Below are 27,797 nucleotides of genomic sequence, written 5' to 3'. Positions count from 1 at the left end.
GGAGAGCAGCCCCACCGACCTTACCACATGGAAAATACTGCTGTGAGTTTGTCGACTTCAGCTGTGTTATTTACAGAGCTGAAGATGCGTAGGGTCGATTGGTGTGGGTTAAGTGTAGTCACCACAAGTTGCTCTGGAGATCCAGTGATGTTTTTGCATATAGTCACTCTGATCTAAGCTAGGCTTGCTAGACATGAGTAACTCATTTGTACTGAATGTTGTGGTGAAGGCAAGTCCCTAAGCTCTCGAATGCCCATTCTAACATATTTCATCAACACTGAAATTCTCTTTCACAAACTCTCACAATCAGAAGCCCATGTTTTTTGGGTTCCTAGGAGCATATTACACATTATAAATCACCTCTGGCTTTTATTAACTAAGGCTGTTGATTAATTTTGGTGATATGGGCAGAAATAAATGCCAACCATTTCTCATCAAATAGGTAAGTCTGGCAGGAGACTGGGTGGCTAATAGAGCAGTTGCTAAGACGAGAAGGAAAGGGCACACTAGCCTTTTGGTAAGCGGGTTCCATCTTTACACCATCCTTGTTAGCAATAACTTTAAAAAGCATAAGCACATAAACATTTGCCAAAGTTTCTTTTCCTCTTCTTGAGTGAGCCTTGAGATTCCTAACTGGACTAATTCTGTTCTTGTTCCTTCTAGCCGAAAGAAATACTCCTATTCTCGTACATCCTGTTTGGAAGTAAATAGATCTTCCTGCTATTATGCCCCAACAGTGATTGCCTGGAATCTTAATGAAAGTTCTGTGTGCCTAATTCTCGGTTAACATATATTCCAATATGAGGTTTTAGTTCACCACCCATTATGCATCTTCCAGCCCCTCTCTGTCATGTTCACCTTGGTTTTCTCCTGTTCAACCCATGCAGGACTCAATTCCCAGTGTCATGTTGCTACCACTCAACCTAGTCTCCTTACACCCACCTGTGTGAGTTATTTCTCGTCATGACCAGGAGCGAGGTCCCAGAACATGCCCTGGATTCTAGAGAAGTGCTCTAGTTTCTCCCCCTGACAGCAGGCCATAGTGATGAGGAGTAGAGAGTCAATTATCATGGCCATGTCTACACTAGCCCAAAACTTCCAAATGGCCATTTTGAAGTTTACTAATGAAGTGCTGAAATACATATTCAGCGCCTCATTAGCATGCGGGCGGCTGAGGCACTTCAAAATTGACACGGCTTGCCGCCGCGTGGCTCATCCAGATGGGGCTCCTATTCGAAAGGACCCTGGCTACTTCGAAGTCCCCTTATTCCTATGAGCAGATGGGAATAAGGGGATTTTGAAGTTGGTGGGATCCTTTCAAAAAGGAGCCCCGTCTGGACAAGCCACACGGCGGCAAGCCGTGTCAGTTTCGAAGTGCTGCAGCCGCCCACATGCTAATGAGGTGCTGAATATGCATTTCAGCACTTTATTAGTAAACTTTGAAATGGCCATTTCGAAGTTTTGGGCTAGTGTAGACATAGCCCAAGACTCCCAAATAGGGCAAACAAAAGTAACGGGCTCTATCCAGGAGTCTTATGCTGACAGAAGTGTTTGTAAGAGGTTCTGCTGCCTATAGTATCTGAATCTTTACTAAGACCCCCTAACGTATGTTTGGTCACTCCCCAGTCTCTTAGGTCTTATACTGTCCTCTTTCTAGTTGTACTGGCACTGTTTGTGTTCTTGTCACAAGTCCAGTGTTTGTGGCTTTCATGAGATTTCATTTCCATGTAGCTGCACTCCAGAAAAGCGGTAGTGCTTTATATGTGAAAGTTGGCTGACATGGAAAGGAATGATATGCCAAAGATACTGGATTTTTACTAGATTCCTAGCAAGCATTCTTGTCCTTTTTGATTTCTGCCTTGTTCTTCTATATGGCAGTTTTACCATCTGTTCAGCTGGATGTCCTTTATTTTTTTGGACATGGCTGCAGTTATCTCTAGTGGCTTAATCGCCATAGAATCCTCATTGTATCACTGTTCCAGGTGTCCACACAAACCTTCACCACCTCAAGTAGACTTTCTAAGTGCAGGTCCATTGTTATAAAATCTGTTTCCTTACCATCTGGGTATTAGGCCTGAGCCAATGAGTTCCCGAGCCATCAAAAACTGAGCAAAAGTATGTGGCTGCATCCCTGACAGAGTTAATTTCAAACCCTCTGTTTGGTATGTTTTTCTGTAAGACTTCCCAGTCCAAAATGATTCCTTATAGCCTTGTAACCAATGACAACATGCTTGTCCAAAGCCTCCAGTGAAGCCTGCATTGTCGTGCCAAAAAATAAAAGGGGATGAGGGATTTAACTGTCTTAGTTCATGACTCCTTGTCCCACTGAATTGTCCCTCAGAAGTAGCCAGGCAAGCCTTATTTGCATCTGAAACTGATGGCAGTTGGACGTCGGCCTGGGCTAATATTTCCAAGGGTGCTTTCTGAGTTGGCTGCTAGTGTAATTATTCCACCATCCATTTCCAAATTTCTTCAATTTTCCCTCTTCGTGCAGTGAGGATTAGGGAATCCTACCTTCAGTACCAAATGTCTAGTCCCTGACCTGTCCTCAGCTGAGTACACAGAACCCTTTATCCTAAGATAGGCTCTTTGTGGAGGATCCCCCTCCAGGGCTTTCACTGACCTAGGTTTTTATTTCCCTCTTACTGAAAAAGACACACGCACTTTTATATTCTGGATGGAGCTAAATGGAGCCCATGGAGCTCATCACTTGTTTTCCTCGGTTTTAATGCTGAGTTAAAACACCTGAGCATACTCATTCTTGTGCATAAAAATCGTCAACCAAAATCCTGCATTTTTGTATATGGGCTTAATCTGCCATCTTGTTTCTCTGTCCTAATTCTGTAGCTTATTGGGGGGGGGCGTGTCCTGAATTCTTCCCTGTGGTCCAAAGCTGCCTCTTATTTGAGCAACTGTGACTTATACACTTCTCCAAAGGCTATCACATGGATGAATGTTCAATCTCGGCATTCTTCTCCTCTCGCTCAAAAAGGCACCTTTAGTCACAAGGGGAATAAAGACAAAAATCCCCAGAATCCTGACTGTCCAAGAGGGAAGGTGGAGGGATAGGAGAGAATGTTTTCAGGTTAGTACCGTAATTTTTTTCAAGTTATAGAATACTGTACAAGGTGCCACAGTTGGAAGATTGTTTTCACTTGAGCAATATTTTACTGCAGCCCTTCAAATTAGGTGTAATCTGTTTAATACATAAGTATTGTCTGTTTCTAGTAGACTAAATTCCAGTTGCACAGAAAGTTTCCTTCTTGTTTTCTGTCTTTGGTAAATATGCTTTTGCTGTGCTTTTGTTTATTTCTATGCTTGTGCATTGAAGTCGTCCAGAGAGCATGCTGTTCTGGCATCAGTATGTGCAAGACTTTATTTTGGTTGAGAGAAATTCCAACATAAATCAGTTCTTTTCCATTTGAAAACTGGATGGTAGGCCCCAAACAACATTTTTCTTTAGATATTTGTAAAGCAGGTCCAGTCTTGGGCCAAAAAAAGATGGACAGTTCTTGATGAAACATAAAAATATTTCAGTAATTTGAGGGGTGGAGGAATCAGAGAGGTGCATTTTCATCATGAATGGATGCTACTGGTATTTCAAGAGGATTGTTGGTAGTGTCTTTTCTGCAAACTTTTGTGAGATTCATTATGATTTTCATTATTCCAGCTTGGCATGGTTTATGCAGACAAAGTATGAATATCAAACTAATGCAGCTCTCACTAAACAAGACTATTTCTGCAATATTCATCATTAGCTCATTCTTGGGCGTTCCAATGCTTTTGTGTATCTTTAATGTGGTCCTGGAGAGAATCATGACATTGTAAAGCAGACGGCATGCAAACATTGTTATGGTTATAGTTAGCACAGCCAGATAAGCCTGAATGTTCTCTCTTAGGATTGGAGCTTCTGGCTGTGCTTTTTTAACAAAGAATAAAATAAAACAGTGTGCCTGGAAAAGCAATGGAATTCCAAACCCGAAGCTGAATTTAATAATCTCATATTCAGGCCAGGCAAATAATGGATCTAATTGGCAGTCTGTTTCATTATAGTAGCCATCTGTGCCTAGCAATGCTACCACCACCAGTGAGATGCAAAAGGCACATGTTAGTGCAAATCCAACACACAACTTTGGACTTTGAGTTGCTTTGATCATCCAGACGGTCCTTGGTGGGAATCTATTGAGTAAAAAAGCAAGAAGCATCAACATCAGAAGATACTGAGAATTAAAATAACTTACGTTGAAAAAAAATGACAGCGCTCCACACCCTAAGTGGGTTATCTTCAAATAGTCAGGTCGAGTTATGATCGTAAATGAAAAAAATATCATTACAATATTGGTGATGGTGAAATAAAAAATAAATATGTCTAATTTTTCCAAGACGTTGTGCTGCAAATAATTCTTTATGAAGATGATCAGGATAAATACACCAGCTATTAAACCTGTTGGTACAAAGAAGGCAATGTAGCAGTGCATAAATCTTGATATGACGTTTTGAGAAGCTATGAGGTCGTCTATACTGATGGATGGATCCGAGCTATGGCTTGGATATCTTATCCAGGTCATGTTGTGAGAAATCATCCTTCTGTGAAGAGTTATTTCTCTCTTATGAAGATTGAAACTGTAACCTAAAACAACAATAAAGCACACCTTTAAAATACGGTATAAATGGTCACTCATGTATGTGGCTTTTAAATTATTTACAGCCAGAAATTCCCAGGATCTTGTTCATCAAAAGTATTTTTAATACGACAGTCACATTTTTATATTTTATAAACAGTACCACTTTTTGTGTTAGTAATTTCCAAATAGATTATGTAGTTTAATATTTGTAGCAAGAGAAATCCTGACCCCTCTACTGCTGTCTATGCTCTGCTTTCCCCTTTTTGTCCTCTCTCTCATTCTTTCTAGATGTGAAACTACTAGAGTTTGCAGAGGATGGGACGGATTCATTGAACCTACACCCTCGTATGCCTTAGGGCAGGGCTGGTTAAACATTTTTACATTTGGTCCCCCTTTTCATCTCTGCATTTTGCCAGGGCCTCCCCAATGTGTTTAATGTAATCCAAGCCAATGGAAATTTCACTTATGTTCATAAGCGTGGGTGGGCAGGGGGAGGGGAACCTTTCAGCGCATATAAGAAAATAAATATGTGGAATGTAAAAACTTTATTAACCAGTATGTACATGCTCAATATACATACATTAAAAACAGTAACATATTTCAAAAATTTTAATGACATGGAGAGTGCTTTATATATATAAAACCTCTTTATCTTGCCATTTCAAGACCATGTCCCTCCAGCTTGGGGGGAGAAAAAAACAAAAAGCCAACAACTCCCTGCTGTTTAAAGAGCCAGCTTCCCCCTCTCTTCCCTTCCCCTTCAGCACTCTTGGGCAAACTTAAACAAAAGAACAAAACAAAAAAGATCAACATACTTGCACTTAAAAAAAAAAAGAAAGAAAGAAAAAACAAAGAAAAAATTAAGTCTTGGAAGTTGATCAAACGGGCTGTCCCAGTAGAAACTTACCCCCACTCAGTTGCCTCTGCTGGAGGTACCTCCCAGCTTGCTTTGGGCTGGGAGAATAGAAATGATTCTAGCGCTCCCTGGGGACAGTGGCCCCCTAGGGGGACAGATGCTGGCAGCATGGGTCAGCTTAGCCCAGGGAGGCTGCAGAGGCACCTGCAGTGGGGTGGGTGGTGGTGGCAGGAACTGTCAGATGGAGGCAGAGGCAAGCAGGCATCACTGCACAGGGCAGTGCTGCTGAGCTGACAGAGGCTGTGGAAGGCAGCAGAGGGCCCCCATATGGGGGTGGAGCCATTTGTGCTACGCTCGCCTTTTGAAATTTGTGCTCCCCATTTGTGCACCTCTGCCTTAGAGTAGTGATCTGCAGGGTGCAGTGGAGATGGTGATTTTGTTGCTGTGTGGAGCCCACACTGCCTTACCATCTTGCCAAAAAGTGAAATGTAAAATATGGAGGCAACTGCAGCCTGTAGACTGAGGTGTAGTCACAAGTGGCTTCATTACAGTACTCCAGTCGATATGAAGTTCCATGCCACTTGGCCTCTGCTGACCACTTTGGAGCACTTCCTGTTATGCTCAGGCTGTGTGCTGGGAGATGCCAAGATACACAAAACGTGGAGGGAAAACATATTTCCTTAATATTTGTGTTTTTAGATTCTTTCTCTTATGATTAGGGTTTTTTCATAATTGAAGTCCATGCTGAGGAGGCCATTAAGGGGAACTGCTGCCTGAGAACTAGTCAGAAGGACATGCCCTTTCACAGCATTAGATCCCCATCCATTAATAATACAGTCATTTTAGTTTAAACAGTATAGAGTCCTAGACTGACGAAATTTAATCTCCTTCCCTTAAATTTTAGATTATGTTCAAAGATATCTTTATCTTATGGTTTTATTTGTCAAGTTTGAGCCGGGAACATGTGTTTTACAGTTATAAATTCCTGAAGATCGGGGTTTTTACAGATAATGCGCACATGCTGTTAACTGTAATGGGTCTCATGTTGCTCTAATAATTCTGCTACCATGCACATGTCCTTTTTTTTCTTTTAAGCAAATATGAAACTGTGTAGGAAAACATAATAGTTGTTTGTTCAAGAGAAACTGAAAGCAATAAATACAGATATATAAATTTTATAGACTACCTAAAAGCATGATTAATTTGCCATCAAAAAGGTAGTTTATGTGCACTTTGTACTGGAAAGTCAGCTGCTTTGGAAAATATGGACTTGTTTCTCATTGGGTAGGTAATTTAGTTGCAAAGGCTGAATATATAATTTTGAAGCAGCTTCTTGCAGTAGATAATGAACTCAAGTATTTTGTTTGTAATTAGTAAATTTTAAGCTTCTGCTGACCAAGTATGTTGCTAGCATTGAAAAATGGTTTAGCGTATCTGGAGTTCAGAAATATAGCATGCTGTTTTCTGAGCTATTTTCTTCCACTTTCTTGGCATACAAGCATTTAAATTTTGTACTAAATCATAGTTTTAATGCAAGTTGCTTCACTTAATTTAGTTGTATACAAAGCTGATCTGTTCAAGCAGTGTCTGAAGACAATGAATCAGCAAATGATAGGGCTACACACTGGATTTTTCCTCTTATCTCAAGATTCCACGTATTCCATGCTAATGTCAGGAATAATGTACCTCCAACTATACATCAGGCTTTTTTGTATGAAGGGATCTGGTGACAAAAACTCTTAATATGATAAGAGACAAATCTGTCAGTAAGCACTTCAAGCTAGCAGGTCATAGCATTCAAAACTGAAAAGTCTGCATTCTAAAACAGACTTTTAACACCAGATTAAAAGGGAGACATCTGAATTGCAAGCATCAGAGAGAGAGCCCTGTTAGTCTATCTTCGAGAACAACAAGAAGTCCTGTGGCACCTTATAGACGAACAGATATTTTGGAGCATAAGCTTTTGTTGGCCAAGACCCACTTCATCAGATGCATGAGTGGGAGGGTGTGGTTTCCAGAAGGGTATTTAAAGAGTGGGGTCCCCGTAAAGGGGAGGGCCAGAGCTGAGAAGGTCTATTCAGCAAGGTGGAAATGGCCCACTATGAGTACTATGTATCAAAAGAAGAAAAAACAAGTCAGATCAGACAGGGGGATGTGGGCCTATTGTCAGCATCTAATGGGGCGATATTAACACCCAGGGCAGAGAAGCTGCTTTTGTAAGGGGTGAGCCACTCCTAGTCTCTGTTTAATCCTTGGTTAATGGAGTCAAATTTGTAAATGAATTGCAGCTCAGAGATTTTTCTTTCCATTCGATTTTTGAAATTTCTTTCTTTTAGGACTGTTACTTTTTAAATCTGTTACTGAGTGTCCGGGGAGATTTGAAGTGCTCTCCCACAGGTTTCTGTACGTTACCATTCCTGGTGTCTGATTTATGTCCATTTATTCTTTTATGTAGACAACTGCAGTTCATTATCACGTTTGACCCTTTTTATCTTGGGCTCAACAAATATATAAATTACCCTAGGCATTACAAGGACAGTTTCCCCACCTTTGATATTCGCAGTGATCCCAGGAAGTCCACTTAACTTAATGGACACTTGCAATAACATGTTCTTCCCCCTTTCTGCTGCCATTCCCCGCCCCCGGTGTCTAGGTGATTTGTCAGTTTTTATTTAATTTTTTCTTATCTTTCTGTTAAATTCTCCTCGTCTGTTATTTATCAGGATATTCAAGATATGAAGAAGTGGGTCAGTCCCATGAAAGCTCATCACTTAATACATTATATTGTTGTCTGTAAAGTGCTACAGGACTGCCTTTTTTTGCTTTTTTGTGTTGTCTTAATATGAAAGTGTTTTTAAATTTGCCAACCCTCATAAAAAATTATTTTGGGGGGAGTTCTTGAAAAGTGCCACTGCAGCAATAGCTTCTGCAAATAGACAACATCTTGTTGCAGATACACAGGCACTGGGAGAAGACCTTGCAGGGCTAAGAAGACACCTATTCTCACATCTTGTGTGTGCCAAGTTTTCAACTCCAGAGCACAAGCTTCAGGAAGAAGCTGATGGAGAAACAATCTTAGGTAACGTTATCAAAAACACTTAAGTGACTTAGAAACCTAAATCTCCTTTTAAAAAGTGATTTTCAATAGAAATTAAGCTCTTAACTTGCAATAGTGCTTTTGAAATTTTCACCTAAGATCTTATTTCTAGTGGAAGATGGAGAGGGACATACAGGGAGAAAACAGTGAAAGTGAAGGCAGGGGAAAGTCAGGAGAAATGGGAAGTTGTTTAGGATACATGACAGAATGAACATGTGAACTGTATTAAGCTAGCCATTTATGATAAATTAAAGCACTGAATTCCTAATTAACAGGACCATTTTGAGGGTGGTAGTTGAGTGGATAGCAACTTGAGAAAATCAGAACAAAAATGTATCAAAGATGCAGCTGGGGAGAAAATACAGTTGGGTTGTTCATAATAGATGAAAAGGTTAAATGTAAGCTCAGCTTCTTTAAATGTTTGTGCCAACTGCTTTCCAAATATGCACCACTGAGAAGAGTGTAAAAAGTGGTGTTCTGCTTTGAAAAGTGATAATTAGGGCATGTCTACACTATAACATTAAGTCAACCTCTGTTAGGGCAGTTTTCAACCAGCACGTTCGTTACTGTAGTGGCTGATCCATCGCTCCATTACAGCTCTGCAGTAACTCCATCTCTTGGGTGACATTAAGGCATGGTCAGCATGCTGTGTTTGATTCACCATGAGTATGGAAACTACATGGCCTATATTGACCCTGTCATGTGTGCCAGGTCATGTGAGGGGAGAAGGACAAAGACTGTATAGCAGCCAGTTGCGTCCTGTGTTTTTGATTTTGACTATAGAATATGGCAGTCTGACCTAGAGGCCAGAGTCAGTAAAGTAGACCTTCTGGTCAGGGCAATATGACCTTGTGACTAAGGTCTTCAAAGGCAGCTCTTCTGTTCAGGGCTGTGTGATCTTATGGTCAGTCAATAAAGGTGCCCACTTCTGGGGTACCTTGTGGCCAGTTGGCTTGCTGGGGAAGTGAGATGCCACTCTAGAGGTGTGCGGTGCCCAGGGTACAGGGACTGATGCCCTCCCAGGGCCCTGGTAATGGTGGGTATGCTCATCACCAAGTCAGTGGTAATTCTGTCACTGACTGACTCCCTGGTTAACTCACCGGAGAAAAGTCTTAATTCTCCTGGGCTGCTTTTTACTCTTTCTGCTTCAGTGATGCTGCACAATTCCCATGGGTCTCTGGGATCTTCAAGTGGTATAACTCCTGCCAGTGTGGTCTCTTCTGCGCTTGTCAGGCAGCCTGGAGTCTGTCCGGAGCTCTGTATGTAGTGGTTCTGTATTTGGGCCTACGGGAGCTCCTGGGAGAGACTGTGGTGCAGGCTAGATACAGCTGCTGTGAACTGTGAGGAGCAGAATGGAGGTCATGAGACTTTGCCACAATGAGGGTCTTTTTAAGACTCCACTGCAATCTAGTTAGTTCTGGCAGTTGAGCACAATGCAGGGAAGGAAGGTAGAGGAAGTGTGTGAATGCATTTACCATTACCTTGTTTAAATGTACAGATGGCGCCCAATCACAGTGTAGTAGGATACGTAGTGGTTTTTCATTTTCACTTTACTCATATAGGAAGAGGTAGCAATACCACAGAGGGAAGAACTTCTGCTGTATAGTAGAGGACTTGGGGAGGGACATGCAGAACAATTTGTTTATGTGCACAAAGATGGCCCTTGAATCCTCCTTAGAGATCCTGATGAAACTTTTGTGGAGGTACCTGCAATATTCTCCCAAAAGTTTCTAGAGCGCACAATCTTATTTCTTCCTCCACTGTAAGACACATTCCCACACCAGTCAGCAGTTGTTTTAGCGTGTACTATTGCAATATGCAGGCTAATGCCATATGGGCCCATGTCGCTTCCAGAGTTCCTGCCATGGCTGTGCTTTCTATACCATTTTTTACATTCCATTGAGAGACAGCAGCTGAAATCACCGCTGCCTGTGGAAAATAGTGCCAGTTCTCAGTGCCATTGCCCTGCACTTGTATTCAGGGAAACAGTGCCTGAAATTTCATTGTTTTTCCACCTTTAGCCCTACTCACCATAGTTGGCTTGGGAGAGCAGCACAATGCAGAGGAGCTCCAAAGTTAAAGTGTCAATAAGTAAGTGTTGTTTCAAACATCTATAGAACAAGAGACGGAAGTTCTGAAACTTAACTTTTGCCTTGCTTTGTGACTGTAAATCAATTAAATCTCTGCGCGTTATCAGATAGTGGCTGCTCTTGTGGCCTTGAGCAGTCCCCTTCCAGGCCCACGGAATGCTTGACCACGATTAAGAAAAAGAAGAGGACCAAGAAGATATTGTCAGTCAGATCCTGAAAGCCAGAACTTCACTGGACTGTGAACAAAAGTTCTGAAGTTTGAATATTGCAGCCTGGTTGGAGAGGTAAAGATGAGAGGAGAAGAGGTCTAGAGACAGAGAGGAAGATGCATCAGAACATATGTAGTGGGGCTTTTCGAGTAGCAAGCACAAATGCCGCAGTCTCTTGGACCTACAGGTTCAAAAATCATGGACTTGTTTCCCTTGACAGCCAAAGAACTCTCTTTTATCAGTTGTGTGCCCACACCCCCACCAAAAAAACAAAACAAAAAAAACCAACGTCCATGTGTCATTAGGGGGCCTTGTCCTTATCCTTTCAACTTCACACTGGGAGACAGCGAGGAGATCCACAGTTTCGTATTCATGACTTGAGAGTTGCAGTTGCTGTATGTGTGGCCAAAATTAACTGAAATGGACATGAATGCTCTCTTTCTTGTAAAGTTCTTTTCTATTCATTTATTTTATAACTTTTACTGTACTTGTGCTTCATTCCCTGTTGCTTTTTGCTCTCGTTTTGATACTCGATAAAATCTTGTTTTAGTAAATAATTAATCTTTATTATTTCATGGCACCTTTTGCTTGTCACATGCGCTGTTTCCAATCTTAGTCAATTCCCCTAGGAGCACAAACCTCATAAGTTTTTAGTCTGATGCATTGCCAGAGTGGTGTAAAGGAGCTTCCTCAGTTAGGAAGATCTATGTATTTTCTCAGTTTTGTCCTGTGCCATAGTGGTAGAGTAGAGTTGGAGAACAGCTCAGGATCTATTTAACTACCATTATTTAAGGAGGAAAAAAAAAAGAACACTGAGCCCAAATGAGTTATCAAACAGTCAATAAAATGTCAGGACGGTTGGAACCAAGCAGTTTCCAGAGTAGCCAGCCAGGTCCAGGTATAGTTGCTGAAGGCCAAAGGGACAGTTACTCTTTCTTCCACAATATGAATGGCCTTCGCATCGTGCATCAAAAACTTCTACACCACCTTGTCGTGCTTCAGAATTCCCTACAAAAGTGCATGATGATAGGGGCAAATGATTTTGCACAATTCTGCAATGTTGTTCTCAGTCATGGTTGGCAGTCTATAATTGTAGACCATTTTGCACCCCACCAAAAACAAAACAAAACAAAAACAAAAAATGAAGGAAGATGTGGCTCAAGAGGAAGGTGGGAACAAACATCAGAAGATCATTACAGGTACACTGAAAAACAGAACACAGATGGGGGGGGAGTCTACAGGTGAGAAGGAATGGAAGTAAATGTTATAATACTGGAAAGTAAGTAACTTACAAGAGCTCCAGCAATAGGGTCTTTTCACTTGCTCTGAGATCGTGAGTGGACAGATCTGTTTAAACTTTTTTTAAAGTGATAGTTATGGTCATTTTCTGTTGATAATACATTGTAACTTTTTCACCCGCTGTTTTATAGTTGTTTGTAATTTAATAATGCTTTTTTGTTGAGTCTCAGTCTCTTCGGCTAGAGCCATAAGCGTGTGTGTGTGTGTGATCGTGATAGTTATAAATCTAAATTAAAATCTAGGAGTTCAGAACTAAATATAATATGAATACATCTGTTATCTAATGTGAAAGATGGATATTAAACATTTGTGGTCACTCAAGATTTATCTAGCTTTTACTTTCAGATTTGTACAGCAGGCGTAAAGACACTAGCAAATGCCAGCATCCCCTTCTGAAAGATTCATCGCTCACTTGTGAGAGAATTTCCTGGCAGCAGGACTTGGATGGTGGTGTGATTCTTGATAGGATGCAACTGACTAAGACATATGTGTTGTGTACCTCACAGAAGAGGAAAACCTAAGCCAAAGCTTAAAGAAGAAAATGGCTGTTATTTTTGAATGTTGTGATGCTGAGACAGGGTCAGTTCTGAATGTACTTTTGGTACCATTAGAATCTGATTGCAGTGGGAATGTTTTCCACAAAAAAGTTACCAGGTTGTAGATTCTGTTCATGAGCTATTTCACAGGCTGTCATAAAAAGAGTAAATGAGTTCAGTAATCCTCTGGTATGCATGATTTCAGTTAAGTGCAAATTGAAAGCGCTCCAGCGCCGCAGCTGGGGGAAGCAGGGGAGAAGCCCAGTTGCAGTGACTGTCTGCCTGCTGGGGTCCTCCAGCTGGGGTGAAGCTAGAGCCAGGGTGGGCAGACAGCCATGGTGGTTCATCTTTTCCCCAGATTCCCCTAGCTGGGGCAGCTGGGCAGAAGCTATGCCTGGCTCCCACCAGTGGCAGGGAGCCAGGAACCAGGCTGCTGCTTGGTTCCCAGTCCCCACGCCCACCCTCCATCACTTGTAGGATCTGGGAAACTGACCAGCATATGGCTGGTCAGTTTCCTGGGTCCTGCTAGTGGCAGGGAGATGGGAACTAGGCTACTGCCTGGTTTCCACCTCCCCGCCATTCTCAGAGCCAGGAAACTGACCAGCCCTGGTGGGCTGGCATGCCTTCTGCAAACCCAGTGGTTCTGGGAGGTAGGTTGCCACCTGATTCCAGTCTCCTCAAACTTGCGCAAAATTTGTGTTAAGATGGGGTTGCCTGGAATGCAACACCCATGTAATTCAGGGTGTCTATTATATCAGATTAATTGTGAAAATGTTGCAATAGTTGATATTGACGGTGCTAGCTACATGAAAAAGGCATTTGATTCTGTTTTTTTTTCCTACAGTGTTTCCAACTTTTGTGCATATCACCTATTTGGCATATATAAACTTAACTGATGAATCATTTAAAGCATCTTTTCAGTTGTTTTGCACATTTGTTGGGTACTTCAAAAACACGTTTGGTAACTGGTGGTCGGAAAGCAAGATACATCTGTTTCATGAACTACAAGAGAAGTCTCCAGATGCCAAAGCATCCATGACTCCTAACCTATGTGGAATATGCTGTTGCAATTAGTTCCATGTTGTCCAATATCTCTTTAAGAACTTTCAGTTCTACAGAGTTTTTTTTAATGAAGAGTGCTACAGCAACTTCCCCATTTCTGTGCAAACTATTTAGAAATGCTAAATGCCTAGCCTAAGTGTACACTGTTGAACATACAGATTACTTTTCTAGCCTAGAAATGAGATCAAATCCTCCTCTTAAATCTGGCAGTTGAGAACAGTAAATCTTGCAGTGTTAAAACATTTGACCTTCTGGAAGATCTGCAGGTGTACTTCAGTTCACATCTAGAGCTCCCTTTAGAAAGCACCTCAGAGTTCTTCAGATTTAGGGAGGCAGAAAACGTTTATATCCTGTTGAAAGACTTGCCTGTCTAGATCTCTTTAAAGAGGTATTTCCTGAAGCTTCTGAAAAGCTTGACAAATAGTTGTCACTCAGACAGCTAATCTGAGTATTCTGAAGGGCTTGTAGATTATTTGATCCTAATCATATTTATATCATGCTAGAACACTGAGTACTTTCAAGGAACACCTGTTTTTTCCTCAGGTACCTGAGCAGGCGCTAGATCTGTACAGGGAAAAGATTGTGCCCAATTCAACCTATTTTTGTAGATCTTTAAGTTTTTTGGCTTTCATTGAAAGAGAATTTTAAGTATCAGCAAACAGACTTCAAATTGCATAAACATTCCCTCAAACTCTGCAGATGAAGAGAAGTTTTCCACTATACAATTTGATCCTTTTGGACAGAAGTAAATTACTAAGTGAGAAAAACTTTAAACCACTTTGGGCCTGTCTATATATACCAGAAGATTGACACGCTGGCAGTCAATCTTCCAGAGTTCAATTTTGTGCATCTGCTGAAGACATAGCAAAACCAATCTCTTTGGAGTCAGTGGTTGACCCCTGTACTCCATGCTGTTGCGTGGACTTATAAGGGGAGGTCAACGCCAGCCTATAGAGGCTAAGTTTTCACCAGGGAAATAATTCGATTCCGATACGTTGATTCTAGCTACGCAAGTGCCCTGGCTAGAATTGTGTATCTGAAATCAACTTATTTCCCTGATATAGACATAGCCTTTGTTTTCTGAACAATAATTTAAATGAAAATACTGGATTGTACAGAAATGCGAGAAAATGATTAACAAAAATGTAGACTTTCATGTGCGAAAGTCTGAGCAATTTAAAATGACATTCTAGTTTATTTTTATTTTGCTGTTTGGTGTTCTGCAATGTAATTTTAAAAACCCAAGATGATAACTGGATTGCAGGGTATTGCTTACCATGTGTTTTCCGAAGGGGAACCATGATGCAATCATGATTTCTTTGGCTATAGTCAAAAGATGGAGCTAACATCAGTACAAAGATCAGATGTGAACAATTCAAACAGGTATCAGCATTATCACTGGTTTAGTAATCTGATACAGGCCCATATTACTTACAGGGAAATCTAAAGCTACCTTCCTGTTTCATGAGCAATGATACTATCATAAAAGTAGTCTACTAAAAAGCTATATTGAGATTCCATATAAGGGAACTGGACATAGTTACTTGAGAGGATACTTAGCTTGGAGTCTGAAAGGAGTTCAAAAAACAGTAATGGAAACATTTACAGAGCCAAAACTAACTATAAATGCTCAATGCCATCAAAAAGCTGACGGGTCCATATGAAAATGTCACAGAAGGCAGAGAGAAAAAAAACTCTCAACCATAGAAAGAACATCCCATATATGCCTCAGCCTCCCAAAGTCATTGTGTAGAATGCTTCCTTAAACAAGTGACCATGATGTGATGGGTTTACCCTGTGCACCACCTGGAACTGCTGAGCCCACCCATCCACTGGTCTTGGCTTCATCTCACACTGAGCTGCTGTGACAAGATGGAAGCACACTCCTGGTTTTATACTTGCACCATCATTCATACAGATAGGGACACACCCAGCTGCAGTTACTTTGCAGGCTCTCTGACCGGAAAACCAACAACATTTGAAACAATTATGAAGTAGCTCCAGCTAAAATAAGCCCCAGCTTTCCTGCCCTGGTCCAAATCCCAACCAATATAGATTAATATCCAGCTTGCCTCACCCTCAATGTTGAAAGGAATAGGCAACAGCTCCCTTGAGCTAAAATTCCCAAACACAACTTCAAACTCACAGGCTTTATATTAAAACAAAATAAAATAACAGCAACAGACATGAGTGACTGTAAGTGATAGCAAACGTAAAAACAAATTATGTAGTAAAAATTGCAATCTAGAATTATTCTAGAAAGATAAAAATTGAATTAGCAAATTCTTTCCCTGTCTGATGATACAAGCAGGCTGCAGATTCTCAAGACGAAAGAATCTTGAGATTTACAATTTGGAATCCCCAGGTTTTTCATACATAGGCTAGAAATCCCTTTAACTTGGGTTCAGCACTTCCCATAGCTCAGTTTTTGTTCCTCAGCAATTTTAGAGTTCTTCTGTGGGAAGTGAAGAATCACTGATGTCACTCCCTGCCTTATGTAGCTTTACCGTATAGTTGGAACCATTTGTTTTAAAACTTGTTTGGTTTGTGGAAAAATACGGATATCCCAAGATGGAGTCCAAAATCGCATGGCCTGGTCACTGGTAAAAATAACCCCAAGTATACATTTAATCTGATGGGGGGCTAATTTAGCTACGACTAATCAGGAAAGAGATCTTGGGGTTATCTTGGATAGTTCTCTGAAAACATCCACGCAGTGTGCAGCGGCAGTCAAAAAAGCAAATAGGATGTTAGGAATTATTAAAAAAAGGGATAGAAAATAAGAGCAAGAATATTTTACTGTCCCTTTATAAAATTATGGTACGCCCACATCTTGAATACTGTGTACAGATGTGGTCTCCTCTCCTCAAAAAAGGTATTTTGGCATTTGAAAACGTTCAGAAAATGGCAACTAAAATGATTAGGGGTTTGGAACAGGTCCCATATGAGGAGAGGTTAAAGGGGCTGGGACTTCTCAGTTTAGAAGAGAGGAGACTTGGGTGCGGGGGCGGGGGGGGGATATGATAGAGGTATATAAAATCACGAGAGGCGTGGAGAGGGTGAATAAAGAAAGGTTATTTACTTGTTCCCATAATACAAGAACAAGAGGACACCAAATGAAATTAATGACTAGCAGGTTTAAAACTAATAAGAAAAAGTTCTTTTTCACACAGCGCACAGTCAACCTGTGGAACTCCTTGCCAGAGGACGCTGTGAAGGCTAGGACTATAAGTGAGCTCAAAGAAGAGCTAGGTAAATTCATGGAGGTTAAGTCCATAAAAGGCTATTAGCCAGGGGGTAGGAGTGGTGTCCCTGGCCTCTGTTTGTCAGAGGCTAGAGATGGATGAAAGGAGACAAGTCGCTTGATCATCTCTTTGGTCCATCCCCTCTGGGGCACCTGGCACTGGCCACTGTTGGCAGACGGCATACTGGCCTAGATGGACCTTTGGTCTGACCCAGTAATGGCCATTCTTATGTCCTTGCAGGGTTATAGCAGTAATTACTTACAGGTGAGAGAAGTGTCTCCTACCATCTGTTGTTTTTCCTAGTGGTTTATTGTCCTGAATAGGCCTTTCCCAACCAGCTATCTAGACTGAAATCAAATGATCTATGTGTGTTACCCAGGTGATACATTTTAAATACAGATACTATTGGTATTTACAGCTTTGGATAAACCTTTTGGATGATATATGCATACAAACAAGGATAATCACAGTAAACTATAATTTTCCCCATGACACCTTATGTGCCTTTACTTGTACAGAAATAAATAATTATGCAATAATCATATTACAGTATTACAGGTTGAACTTCTCTAGACCAGCATCCTCAGCACCTGTTTGGTACTGGACAAGAAAATTTGCTGGACTACGGGAGGTCAATATTGTCTAGCAGCATTGCCAACACTTCTGCTGCTTACTGGGTTCTTAAAAGACATTTAGAGGTACATTACAGCTAAACAACAGCAAAGAACCCTGAGAGCCGGGACTGGTGGCTGTAAACAAACTTTATGGGATTGCAGGGAAAAATTGGTCACACCATGACAAGCGACATCTGGGTGGCAAAAATTATGGCAGATTACCAATGTTGCTGAATGAGAGAGTTCCAGGTTAGAGAGGTTCAACCTGTACTAGGATGAATATGGGCTGCAGTGTCACACACCCTGCTCCCTATGCCAAGCTTCCCTTCATTGCCTCAATAGTCTAGCTTCTTTGTACACATCTGCACTACAAGCTTTGGTTGACACAAGTTAGTATAAAGCCATACTTCCTCTTTGGACAATCCAAAGTATAAGGATAAGGAGCCTGAGGCCACATCTGCACTGAGATTAAAATCAAATTTATTAATATAGATTTTGTAACTCTGGAATTTATACCTTCGATTTCAACGATCCTCACCTCCCCACTTAACTCTTCACAAAGTCAAGTTATTGCTGCCACACTCAATTGGCAAATGTCGACTGCATTGTGGGAGCCTATTCCACAGTTCCCTCATCCCCATAGCATTCTGGGTATGCTCAGTGGTCTTTGACATCATTTTCTACCTTGCATTTTCCTCATTCCCCTCCTGTGCTAAGCACACATCCTTCTTTCCTGTCAGAAGGAAGAAAAAGTAGGGAATCCACAGAGATGGCAAAAAAAGCTTATAGAAATCTCTTTGGTCTGTAATTGAGTTCTCAACTGGCCATCTACTGACTGTCCTTGCTCCCGTGATTGCATCCTGTCCCTGAAAATAATACATGGACCCTGAAGAGCATGAAGAAAGAGATGATGGGAAAGCTTTTGAAAAAAGAGATGCTGAGTGGAGGGTCTTTGGCTTTCTGGTGCACTATAAGGCTTCTAGTATCGGAGGGGTAGCCGTGTTAGTCTGGATCTGTAACAGCAAAGAAGCGTCCTGTGGCACCTTCTGTTAGTCTATAAGGTGCCACAGGACCCTTCGTTGCTGTTATAAGGCTTCTGTGCACAGGCTGTGTTCTCAACAGGTCATCCGCTGACTGGCTCCCCTCCCATGATTGCATCCGATCCCTGAAGATAGCACAGGGGCAGACTGTATTCTCAAAGTTAGAAGAAAGAGGTTAGAAAAGTCTAGGAAAAAAGATCTTTGTCTTCACTCTTCACTATACAGGCATTGCCAACACAGGGTTTGGCAGTGAAATCTCATACACTGATCTTATAATGGAAACAGGAATCTCAGCTTGTCCCCCACCCTGTGTTTTGGTGGAGGTGGGGGTTGGGGGTCAAAGCATGAAGACAGATAGGAAATGTTGGAACAAATTTTATAACAGAAATATCAAACCAGCAGGTGTATGCAATGGACAGCAAGCCCCCAAAAATACTTTTGACGGAGGGAGGTTGTGGTCTGCAGGTGCAGCGCTGGTTCAAATGTTGAAATAGTCTTCCTGACTGTTAGTCACCACGGGAGATTTTGCTCCAGTGGCACCAAGCCCCACTGGTCTCTTGCTAGTGGTCTGGGGGCGGATTCAGTCGGGGGGCTAGTTGAATTAGTCCCCCCCAGTATCTTAGCCACCCAGGAGACTCCCCCTAGTGGCTGCAGTCCCCTGAAATTCTTTTTGGCCGGGGGGACTTCTCCCCTGGCGGCAGAAAGGCCCCAAAATATTTTAGTTGGGGGCCAGTTGAACTAGTCTCCCCTCCAGCATATCTTAGGTGCTGGGGGACCCCCCCCAGTGATTACAAGCCCCCTAAATTCTTTCCTGCCCTTGGAGCCCTAATCACGCACAAGCTAGGACATGGTGCTGCCTGGAAGTATGGTCAGCCCAGAACGGCAAGCACATCCTTTTATTGGTTTGGGGGCTACCCATGTGATGTGGCTGAGTGGGGGAAAGACCCCAACTGTGTGGTGCCTGTGGGGGAAGGAGTGGAGAGTTTGTGGACAAATGTGAACCACCGAGAAGTTTCTTGGCCGCTTACACAAACACAACAGCCTTGCTGCCATGTGATGCGTCAGGGCAGCAGCTGGCGCCGTGCAGCGCAGAAAAAAATAACAGGTGTAGAGACAGAACCACAAACTCCAGGGTGGGTCTATTTGTAATGGGTAGATGCTCTCACAGTGCTAATAGCAAAGACAGAAGGATGTGTCTCATCAGTCTCTAATACAAACATGACCCTACAGCCACAGGCTTCCTGGTCCCGATATGAAACTCATAGTCTTCATTTTACCTAATTCTTGTGCACTGAGCAGAGCACTGAGGGGCATTGTGGGTTACGTATGAGACACCCCGGAGGCTAATAAATTTGTTTTCAAGACGTGACACTTCCACGCCGGCCTTTAATCAAGATTTTGAATTTAAGCTTGGCGCTGTACCCGTCAGATAGCGACAGTATTGTAGTATTGATATTAGTGCTTCCTAAATCAAACTAATGGTATTTACCGTGAAGACAGTCACATGGTAACGCACTAACTGCCTTAAATTCAAATTTATCTTTAGTGTAGCTGCAGCCTGAGAGAAGGAAGATTATACGTAGCACAGCAAACTGAAGAACTTACTGCCTTAACAAATCACATGCTGTTGATTACTAAGTAGACTCATTTTGCTACTTTTACACACAATGACATTTTAAAGGAGATATTATTAACCTGTTCAGGCTTAATTTTTTCACGCTTATCAAGAGAGATGCCAGAAGCAAATTAAAACTACAACTCAGGCCTTGTCTATAGATTTCTGTTCCTCTTCCTGCCTGTTCCTTTCCTTCCCATTTGTGACTGAAGTTGTGAATTTAAACTAGAGTGCATTTTAAGCTAGTATTACTTCTCAGGGGGGTGCTTCTGTTATTGCATGTAAGTATTTTTTTTTTTTTTTTTTTTAGTTTAGTTTGTGACTTTATTAGGAGTTTAAGATAAACTGTAGCAAGGCATTTGCACTAGTGTTTAACTTTAGGGTAATCTAGAGTTGGGAGAAGGGAGAGATCTGTATAAATATGTTAGTATAATTGGTAAAATGTCTCCATGTAGATAAAGCTTAATTATTTTCTGTCTTAATGATAGCAACGCACTATAGTGAAAAAAATATCCAGGGAAAAGCCCCACATTAGTGCAATACTACCAAAACAACAAGCTGTTTACAATTTTTCTTAATCAGTAAATCTACAGTGCCTGCTTGAACTCATGAACATGTGGTGCATCCCAGGAGAATAAAAATACAAACACAAGATGCTATTTTGGTATAGCTCGAGACTTGTGGTATATCCCCAAATATTTTTGTATGGGAACATAAGTGAGATTAAAATGAATAGTTGTTAGTTATCATGAATTGCTTCTGGGAGCTTCTTTTTGGTAGCTTTTAAAAACAGTCATCAACCTTATTTTTTCATTTGATATCTGTTCAGGTGTTTTTTTGAAAAAGGAGAGCTCTTCCCTGCCTTAGTCTGCACTCACTGCATATATTCTCCATGAGTGTTGGTTTAATCCAAAGGACTCACTATCCACTCTTCTTTATAGTTGGAGGACACACACACACTAACATGTAGAGCCATTTGTTATTCTCTTACAGACGTTATTGCAAAATCTGTGGGACCAGCACAAACCCACCAGACCCACAATTATGTACTCATGTGACTAGCCTGAGCTGCCACCTATGACACCATCGCCATGCTCTTTTCAGCATGCTAACTTTCTGTCTTTACCTCAAAGCTGCTGTGTAGACATACCCTTAGACCTTCCAGTATCAAAAAAAAAAAAGATGAAGGACCTCACAATCACCTACTGTGATTGTGTTTTGGTGTTCCATAGATTTGCTGCATTACATTAGAAAGTACATAACAAGTGGGGTTCTACAGCGGTCAGTTTGGGGACCAGTTCTGTTCAATACCTTCAACAGTTTAGAGAGTGGCATAGAGAGTATGCTTAAAAAGTCTGCAAATGACACCAAGCTGGGAGAGGTTGAAGTACTTTGTTGGAGAGGGTCATAATTCAAAATGATCTGGGCAAACTGGAGGAATGGTCCAAGGTAAATAGGATGAAGTTTGATAATGACAAATGCAGAGTACAGTAAAGTCTCAGCGTACGTGAACCCAGAGTACATGATCCCGCTCGTACGTGGCTGACCCCGGATTCCTACAGTAAACCCTGGAAATACATGATTTCCAGTTGTGGTAAACTTGCTCCTCCATACCCCCATGGCTCAGGCCCTCCCTCCACAGCTCCACTCACTACCCCTGTGTAGCTCCTGCTCACCCCCCACCCCTGCCTCTGGCTTTAGCTCACCACAAGATAAATGCGATTCCAGCTCAACCTTCCTGGCCCTGGTTCAACCCCCTGCTGGCTCATTACCTGCATGTGGTTCCAGCTCACACCCCACCCCCACGCTTGGCTCGCGGCTCCGGCTCAAACCCCCCCTGCCCTAGTTTAACCTACCTGTGGTGGCCCTGGTTCTGTCCTCCCACCCCGGTTCAACCCCCTCTGTGTGGCTCCAGTTCAAACTGCGCCCCCCCCCCCCCCCCGCCCTGCTTCAAACCCCCTGTGCACAGCCCCGGTTCCATTCTTCCATCCTTGTTTAAATCCCGCCCCACCGTTTCAAGCCCCTCCATGTGCAGCCCTGATTCAAACCCCCTGTGGCCCAGCTCACCACCCCCACGCACAGCTCCATTCAGCTCCACCCATTGTCTCCCTGCAGCCCTAACCCACCCCAGGTTTAGCCCCCCTGTCTGCCTCCCACAGCCCCAACCCACCACCAGGCTTAACCCTCCCCAACTGCCCCCCCCCACCCCCACAAGTACTTACCTTTCTGCTGCTTCCTGGCTGTAGAACGTGTATTCCACTGGGGAAAAAGTCAGACCCACCATGTGAAATTTGGGTTATGTGAGGGTGTGTGGAATGGAACCCTCTTGCAACTCGAGGGATCATAGAACAATAGAGCTGGAAGAGACCTAAAAAAGCCATCAAGTACAGCACCCTGCCCTAGGCAGGACCAAACCCATCATATCAGCCCAGCCAGGGCTTTGTCAGGGCACGACTTAAACATCTCCAGGGATGGAGACTCCTACTTCCTTGGGTAGATCATTCCAATGCTTCACCACCCTCCTAGTGAAAAAGTTTTTCCTAATGTTCAAGCTGGACCTTCCCAACTGCAACTTGAGACCATTGTTCTGTGTTCTGCCATCCGTGACCACTGTGAACAGCCTCTTTACAGCCTCCCTTCGGTAAGTTGATGGCTTTTATCAAGTCCTCCTTCAGTCGTCTTTTCTGCAGACTAAAGAGTCCCAATTCCCTCAACCTTTCTTCATAGGTCATATGCTCCAGCCGCCTAATTATTTTGGTCGCCCTCCGCTGGACCCTCTCCAGTGTAGCCACATCCTTCCTATAATTGGGGGCCCAGAACTGGACACAGTACTCCAAATGCGGCCTGACCAAAGCCTAATAAAGAGGAATAATCACTTCTCTGGATCTACTGGCATCACTTTTCTTGATGCAACCTAATATGCTATTAGCTTTCTTGGCTGCAATGGCACACTGTTGACTCCTGTCCAGCTTCTCATCCACTACAACTCCCAGGTCTTTTTCTGCAGAACTACTACCGAGCCAGTCAGACCCCAGCCTGTAACAATGTTTGGGATTCTTCCGGCCCAAGTGCTGGACTCTACACTTTGTCCTTATTGAACCTCATCAGATTTCTGGCAGCCCAGTCTTCCAATTTGTCTAAGTCACTCTGGAGCCTATCCCTACCCTCCAGCGTATCTACCTCTCCCCCTAGCTTAGTGTCATCCGCAAACTTGCTGAGGGTGCAATCCAACCCCTCAACCATGTCACTGATAAATATGTTGAACAGAACAGGACCCAGAACCGAACCTTGGGGCACTCCACTAGAAACCGACCGCCATCCTGACATCGAACTGTTGATCACTACCCGCTGGGCCCGACTTTTCTGCCAGCTTTCTATCCATCTTAAATGTCTGTTTATCCAATCCACATTCCTTTAACTTGCTGAGAAGAATATTGTGGGAGATGGTATCGAAAGCTTTGCTAAAGTCAAGATAAATCTCATCCATTGATTTTTTCCCCCATCCACAGAGCCAGTTATCTCATCGTAGAAACTAATCAGATAGGTCAGGCGTGATTTGCCCTTCATGAATCCATGCTGACTATTCCTGATCAGTTTCCCCTCCTCCAGGTGCCTCAAAATGACTTCCTTGAGGAGCCCCTCCATGATTTTTCCAGGGACTGATGTAAGACTGACGGGCTGGTAGTTCCCTGGATCATCCTTCTTCCCTTTTTAAAGATGGGCACCACATTTGCCTTTTTCCAATCATCTGGGATCTCTCCTGATCTCCATGACTTTTCGCAATGGCCAAGGACTTGTCAACAACATATGCCAACTCCCTCAGAACCCTCAGATGAATTAGCTCCAGGCCCATGGATTTATGTATGTTTAGCTTTTTTAGATAGCTCCTAACCTGTTCTTTCCCCACCAAAGGCTGTCCACCTTCATCCCACAGTGCATCACTTATCGCATTAGTTTGGGAGCTGTCCTTGTCCATGAAGACCGAGGCAAAGAAAGTTATACTAAAGAAGGAACAATGAGTTTCACATACAAAAAATGGGAAGTGCCATGGCCGGCAGCATGCTAATGAGGCACTGAACATTCATTTCAGTGCCTTATTAGTATTCTCTGATTTCGCCATTAGCATGGTCATTTTGAAATTTTCCCCTAGTGTAAACATAGCCTTAGAGATAAATTAGAGCTAAATAACATCACCAAACACTGAGAGCCAAGGCTGATGGCTGTAAACAAACTTTATGGGACCATGGGAAATGTGACCACACCCATGATAAGTGGACATCCAGCTAACTAGAATTATGCCAGACCATGGATGTTGCCAGATGACAGTGTGCGGGAGTAAGAGGTTCAACCTCTATTAACTTTTTGATATAGTCTTGCTTATTTTTTTCCTATATCTCCTTAGATTGTCGTCTTTGCTTTTGTTCTCCTCTCTTTGATTATAGTTGGACATCATTCTCATGGTGCTCTTCTGTCCATTTTTTTCTCTCCCTTATCATTCTGCTTGCTTATTTTCCTGGCACTCTTTTGTTCTAGTCAGATCTGTTATGCTTTGTGTGATAGCAGTGAAGGTGTAGGCATCAGACTCCTGTTCTGTGAATCACAGGGACCCAGCTAATAAATTATCTTTCACTGCCAGCGGGTGGAGCAAAACAGTTTAATGCAATACCCAAAAGGTAGTGCAGAACTGCAAGAAGTGAAAAGAAAACAGAAAGCCTAGACTCTAAAACCATTTTTTTTCGGTTTGGTTTGTTTAAGCACCCACGAGACTTGGAACCTTGGCTTAATGGAAACTGGCACTTAAAACCTTTAAAGAGGCATCTCTAAATTTGGGAATGATTTCCTTAGCAACCAATCTATTTTTGTACAAAAAAATTAGGAAATTCTGTCGTGTTCATTTTCCAACCAGCAGAAACATTTTCTTTCTGGGTAAGATTTCCGTGGCTACCAGCCCATAGCCCATGATGGGCATGTGCAATTTTAACTCTTGAGAGCAATCAAACTAGGTTTTCAAAATAAAATATACCCTGATCAGTTTTCTTACTATTTTAGGTTTTGCCATGTTAAAACATGGGGACGGAATTTATTTACAGAAGACTCTACAGCTGCTGTACAGTAAGATGATGAAACACTAAAATGCTCTACTGAATTTTTTCTTACCTTAAAATTTTTGGGTAATAGGAATAATTGAAACTTTCTTACAGATTTTTCAGATTTGGTATTATGTGGAATTTTGAATGTTCGAGAAGCCATACACTTCAGTTTTAGAAAGTTCAGTTTCTAATTGAAACTTTCCATGTTTACTTTACTGGAATGTTAGTGAAGCTGCACTAACTCTCCCAGCACAGACTTTAATCAGTATGATTGACGTGTTTCCTGTCTGTTTAATTTAATGTTTCCTGTTATGTATCCATAACTGTGATAATTCCCAACCGTTAAGAAAGTGGTCTGGATGATCTTTTTAGTCTGTAAATCTGTTTGTCTCAAGTTCAGTTTCATAATTAAGAATTAGTTTTATCATAGGTCCCAGATAGGTCATATTTCATTGTACTTTGTAGGATCCAGATGATACAGAGGAAAGGAAAAATAAAATGTTTAAATTAAAACTTCATAATTTGATCCCTTAGTGGTGATTAAAACATTTACATATTTAAAGCAAGGTAAAACACTCACCTCTGCAAGGAAATGTTCCACAGATGCAACTGGCTGAGGCTTTCCACAGTGAATAGTGATGAAATTTAGTTACTGTTAAGAGGAAAGAACTTAAAAAAAAAAAAAGTACATACTCTCCTTGCTGTATATGTAAAGCTGCTTCTTTAGTTGCTGTGTTGCAGGCTAAAAATCCCAGACAGTCACAGACTACAAAAACCTACAGTTCTGCAGGGGAAACAGGACCTTGGGTTTAAGTAATTCAAACTATATACGTTGCCTGTTAAGAAAACCAGTGGTTTCATCATGTGACTTTAAAGTTCAAATTATCCTACGCACTAAAATATTTCAGTAGTGTTTGCCCCAAGCATTTCTGAGTATGTGAGGCCATCCAGTGGCTTCTCATTTAGTTTTTGTATTTTTTTTAAAGAAATGATCCTGTGCACGTTAATGAACCTTTCTGATTGTATTTGTAGAAGTGTAGCAGTTTATATGATAAAACACAACAAAAAGAGTCAAAGGAAAAAATGCAAAAGAAAAAAAAATTAAACATCACCTTGCTTAAAATTAACAACTTAGAGTGCGTTTCTGCTTTCTGATTCATCGAATTTGATTTTTTTGGAAGCCCAGATTCTGGGCATATGCAGTAGTTTTTTCCCCAAGATCCAGTGTAAAGCTCACCCCATGTTGGAAGGGCAGGTTTTTGAGTCCTTGATGGGTTTATATCTGACTCAGTCTCACTGTTCTGAATGAGAACGTTTCATAGTTTGTTTAAAACCTCAATTGTAAATGTGAGAAAATAGGATTGACTCATGCCACACTATACAAATGAGCTGCTAAGAATTTGTTGTTTGCAGTATCTTTCTTCAAATCAGTATACCCTGGGGAGAAAACCCCCAAACTTACTGTGGTAGTTTTTTAAAAATCTGCAGTAACTACAGCAGTGGTGGGCAACCTGTGGCCCATGGACTGCACATGCCCATCAGGGTTCTACCTGCAGTCTCTGCACCGCCCCCCCACTCTGCCTTCTCCTCCCATGCTTATTGTGCCAGGCCCCCAGTACACTTACCAATTGCTCCCCCTCCTTCCCAGCACTTCTGGAGCATCTTGAATCAGCTGATTTTCAGTGGTCTGGAAATGCTGGGAGGGAGACAGAGGAGGAGGAGTGGAGTGTGTTTGGAAGAGTAGGCAGGGAAGAGGATGGGTGAGGGCTTGAAGGAATGGGTGGAGTGATGGCAGAAAGGGATGGTAAAGAATGAGTAATCTGGTAACAGAGTAACCACCAAAATTTCGAATGGTTTCTTGGTTATCTCTCCCCTGCTCCCCCCCAGCCGCTGCTTTGCATTTAAAAGGCTGAACCGGCACATAGGCTGGCTCAGCTTCTGTTCCCACCATGGGGATAGGGCTCTTCCTCCCTTCCTTGCTGCTTTTCATAATGCCAAGCAGTGAAGGACTGGGGGGGGTGGGGAAGAGCCCTATCCCCGTGGTGGGGACAGAAGCCGAGTCTCTTGTCTCAGGCTTTTAAATGCAGAGCAGCCAGCCTGTGTCGCTCAGCCTTTTAAATGCAGAACCCTGATCCCAGTGCAGGCTGGGAAAGGATGAGCCAGCCTCTTTCTCTTTACTGCAGCTGGATACTCTGTTACATCCTTTGTGGCAGAGCCTTTAGTGGAAGGGAGGGTTGAGCAGCCTCTGGCAAATGAGAAGTGCACTGTGGGGGAGGGTACACTGGGGATTGCTGGGGGAAGTCGAGCTGGGCATTGACGTCTGAATGGAAGGGAGAACAGGTGTGGGAGGGAACAAGATTGCCATCCCTGTTTCTTTCACCGGGAGTCTCTTGGACTCATGCCCTATTTCCTGAAGGCT

The 27,797-nt window shown here is 42.3% G+C and overlaps 2 protein-coding genes across 2 annotated transcripts in view; one reads left to right on the top strand and one right to left on the bottom strand.

Annotated features, from left to right (window-relative positions):
- The window catches only part of CHLSN (cholesin), a 217,730-nt gene that overhangs the window by 40,069 nt on the left and 149,864 nt on the right, over positions 1–27,797 (top strand). The window lies entirely within an intron of this gene.
- LOC142021845 (uncharacterized) lies at positions 1,801–27,040 on the bottom strand. Its single transcript, XM_075011095.1, has 3 exons — positions 27,004–27,040; positions 25,959–26,120; positions 1,801–4,630 (listed from the first exon to the last, which is right to left on the bottom strand). Exons 1-3 carry the CDS (start codon positions 27,038–27,040, stop codon positions 3,558–3,560), a joined length of 1,272 nt encoding a protein of 423 aa, XP_074867196.1. The 3' UTR covers positions 1,801–3,557.

Source organism: Carettochelys insculpta, chromosome 16, assembly GCF_033958435.1.
Source record: "Carettochelys insculpta isolate YL-2023 chromosome 16, ASM3395843v1, whole genome shotgun sequence".
NCBI classification, from domain to species: domain Eukaryota; kingdom Metazoa; phylum Chordata; order Testudines; family Carettochelyidae; genus Carettochelys; species Carettochelys insculpta.
The sequence above is the reverse complement of the archived record's forward strand: the minus strand, read 5'-3'. Positions and strand labels throughout refer to the sequence as shown.

Excerpts from the sequence above, each read along its gene's own strand:
- LOC142021845 (XM_075011095.1), bottom strand. The coding sequence starts at position 27,040 with ATGCTCCAGAAGTGCTGGGAAGGAGGGGGAGCAATTG. Across the intron at positions 26,121-27,003 it reads GGAAGGAGGGGGAGCAATTG|CCTGCAACACAGCAACTAAA; the intron begins GTAAGTGTACTG and ends TGGGATTTTTAG. Across the intron at positions 4,631-25,958 it reads TGGAACATTTCCTTGCAGAG|GTTACAGTTTCAATCTTCAT; the intron begins GTGAGTGTTTTA and ends TTGTTGTTTTAG.